The following is a 2,574-nucleotide window of genomic DNA, read 5'->3' as shown; positions in this document are numbered from 1 at the left end:
TGCGGCCTCGTTGGTTTTTCTCCACACCAGGTCTCCTCGGATGAAGCTCCTCGGTTTAACTTTTGCATTGTACCTCCTTGCCACCATCCTCTTGCATGCTTCAGCTCGCACGACTGCTCTTTCTCTTCGCTCGGTCGTCCAGTCCAATTCCTCTCACATGCGTCCGCAGTTCACATCAAGGTTCTGCATCTCCCACCGAAGAGTCGGCTCCCCCACTTCAACTGGTAGCATAGCATTTGTTCCGTACGTCAGGTTGAAGGGCGATTCTTCGGTCGTCCCATGCGGAGTACACCGATAGGCCCAAAGGACCTGCGACAGTTCGTCCACCCATGCTCCCTTGGCTTCTCCCAATCTTTTCTTCAACTCTGCCACTATGACCTTGTTCATGGCTTCAACTTGGCCATTAGTCTGGGGATGCTCGACCGAGTTGGTTACATGGCGTATCCCCACTTGCTTATAAAAATCCCTCAATTTCTTGTCGATGAACTGTCGACCGTTGTCGGTAATGATGGTGTGAGGTAGGCCGAAGCGACAGACAATGTTCCGCCACTCAAACGAGTGGACTTGCCGAGCGGTGATGTTGGTCAGGGCTTCTGCTTCGACCCACTTGGTGAAGTAATCTACGGTGACTAGTATGAACTTCTTTTGTGCTCTGCCGATAGGAAATAGACCGACAATGTCCATACCCCACTGTGCGAACGGCCATGGGGTCGTTAGGCTATGCAGTTCAGTCAGGGCTCTCTTGACATCGTTTCCATGGGCTTGGCAACCTTCGCATCTTCGCATCATAGTCTCACAGTCTTGCTCCATGGTCGGCCAATAGTATCCCACTCAGAGTATTCACGCCTTCATCGTCCTCCGGCTGGTGTGCATCCCGCAAACGCCATTGTGGACCTCATTCATGACGTACCCTGCTTCTTCCTCCGACAGGCATTTGAGGAGCGGCGTGGTGAAGCCTCGCTTGTACAGGTCCTCTCCGATAACGACAAATCGAAGCATCTGCTTGTGAGCCAGAGGTGTTAAAGGTCAAGTTGGGGGTTCGATTCCCACTGGCAACAACCCACCCAGTATGAATGGACGGAGAAGGGTGATGGGTTGGGGTGTATTGGGCTGCAGACCTAACACAACCGGTTTGAGGGTGGCAGGTGGGATGCCTGGTAAGCCCAAGAGGATCCGGGGTTGTTACACTTCACGTCTTCCCCAGCATCGCATCTTCTTAGAAGTTCTCGCACCTCACTCATCCAGTCTGCCGGCCGATCCACCGCTGCGCATTCTCCTACCGATGGTCTCATCAGGGTTTGCCTGATGATGGTTTTCAACTGACCCTTTCTTTTCCTTCTGCCAGCTTGGATAGCCTATCGGCTCTGGCATTTTTCGCTCGGGGGATATGGTGGATAGTTACTTCTTCAAACTCTTTCATGGCTTCAATCACCTTGTGATAATATTGCAGCAGCAGATCGTCTTTAACTTGATACTCCCCTTGCACCTGCCCGACCACGAGTCGTGAATCAGTATTACATTTTATCTTTTTTGCGCCTAGATCCTTTGCTAACCTCAGCCCGACGATTAGTGCTTCATATTATGCCTGGTTGTTCGATGCTTTGAACTTGAATTGCAGGGAATGGTCGACCGTAAAGTCGCCCGGCCGTTCAATGACAATCCCCGCTCCAGCGTTGCGTTTGTCCGACGAGCCATCGACGAAGAGTATCCATGTTTGTTCCGACGGGGAGGTCGGCCCCTGGAGTTCTGTAGCGAAATCTGCCAAGTGTTGCCCCTTGACAAATCCTTTTGGCTCATACTTGAGGCCAAATTCGGATAGCTCAACCGACCAAGCGATCATTCTTCCGGCCAGATCGGGTTTCCTGAGTATCTTGGATATAGGATGATCGGTTTGGACGATCACCTGGTGGCTCTGGAAGTACTGACGTAATCGGCGCGCGGCTGTCAATAGCGCTAAGGCTATCTTTTCTACCAGCTGGTATCTTGTTTCCGTGCTCTGTAAAACCTGGCTGATGAAGTATACCGGTTGCTGCTCTGGATTTTCTTGTAGTAAGGTCGCGCTGATCGTGCCGTCTGAGACCGATAGGTATAACTGTAGAGGAAGCTCTTCTACGGTCGGCTCATAACCGGAGGGTCGCTGATCATCTCCTTTATCTGCTGAAATGCTGCTTCGCATTGATCGTCCCATTTATCTGTGGTCTGCTTCTTCATAATCTTCAGGATCGGCCTAATTTTCTCTGTGAGCTTAGGCATGAAACACGCGAGGGCTGTCAGTCGTCCGACCAACCGTTGGATATCCTTAAGGTTTTTGGGGCTTCTCATTTCGGCGATGGCTGCGCACTTGTCAGGATTGGCCTTGATGCCTCGGGCGGTTAACATGAACCCCAGAAATTTGTCGGCCGACACTCCAATCAGCCTTGTTTGATGGACTTGAGGACGGTGCATGGCTGATGGACCGATGGGGCATACAGTACAGATGCTTTTTTGTAGATATAACACTAAGAAGGAAAGAACGAAAAATTAAATAAATTATAAAAAATAATAATTGCACCAATAGACAACACTTCTTTGAGA

At 50.6% G+C, this 2,574-nt stretch overlaps 1 protein-coding gene across 1 annotated transcript; it reads right to left on the bottom strand.

The window, feature by feature from the left end:
* Positions 1-840: 840 nt before the first annotated feature.
* LOC146888277 (uncharacterized) lies at positions 841-2,188 on the bottom strand. Its single transcript, XM_085670030.1, has 3 exons — positions 1,586-2,188; positions 1,325-1,486; positions 841-999 (listed from the first exon to the last, which is right to left on the bottom strand). Exons 1-3 carry the CDS (start codon positions 2,186-2,188, stop codon positions 841-843), a joined length of 924 nt encoding a protein of 307 aa, XP_085526156.1.
* Positions 2,189-2,574: the final 386 nt, after the last annotated feature.

This window comes from Vigna unguiculata, chromosome 2, assembly GCF_037176805.1.
Source record: "Vigna unguiculata cultivar grain cowpea cultivar isolate G323 ecotype 2 chromosome 2, ASM3717680v1, whole genome shotgun sequence".
In the NCBI taxonomy this organism is placed as follows: Eukaryota; Viridiplantae; Streptophyta; class Magnoliopsida; order Fabales; family Fabaceae; genus Vigna; species Vigna unguiculata.
Note: the sequence above shows the minus strand (reverse complement) of the source record. Positions and strands in the feature narration are given on the sequence as shown.

Coding starts and splice junctions, on each gene's coding strand:
- LOC146888277 (XM_085670030.1), bottom strand. CDS start 2,188: ATGGGACGATCAATGCGAAGCAGCATTTCAGCAGATAAAGGAGATGAT. Junction 1,487..1,585: donor TCAAAGCATCGAACAACCAG/GCATAATATGAA, acceptor GTGGTCGGGCAG/GTGCAAGGGGAGTATCAAGT. Junction 1,000..1,324: donor TGGCAGAAGGAAAAGAAAGG/GTCAGTTGAAAA, acceptor GCTCACAAGCAG/ATGCTTCGATTTGTCGTTAT.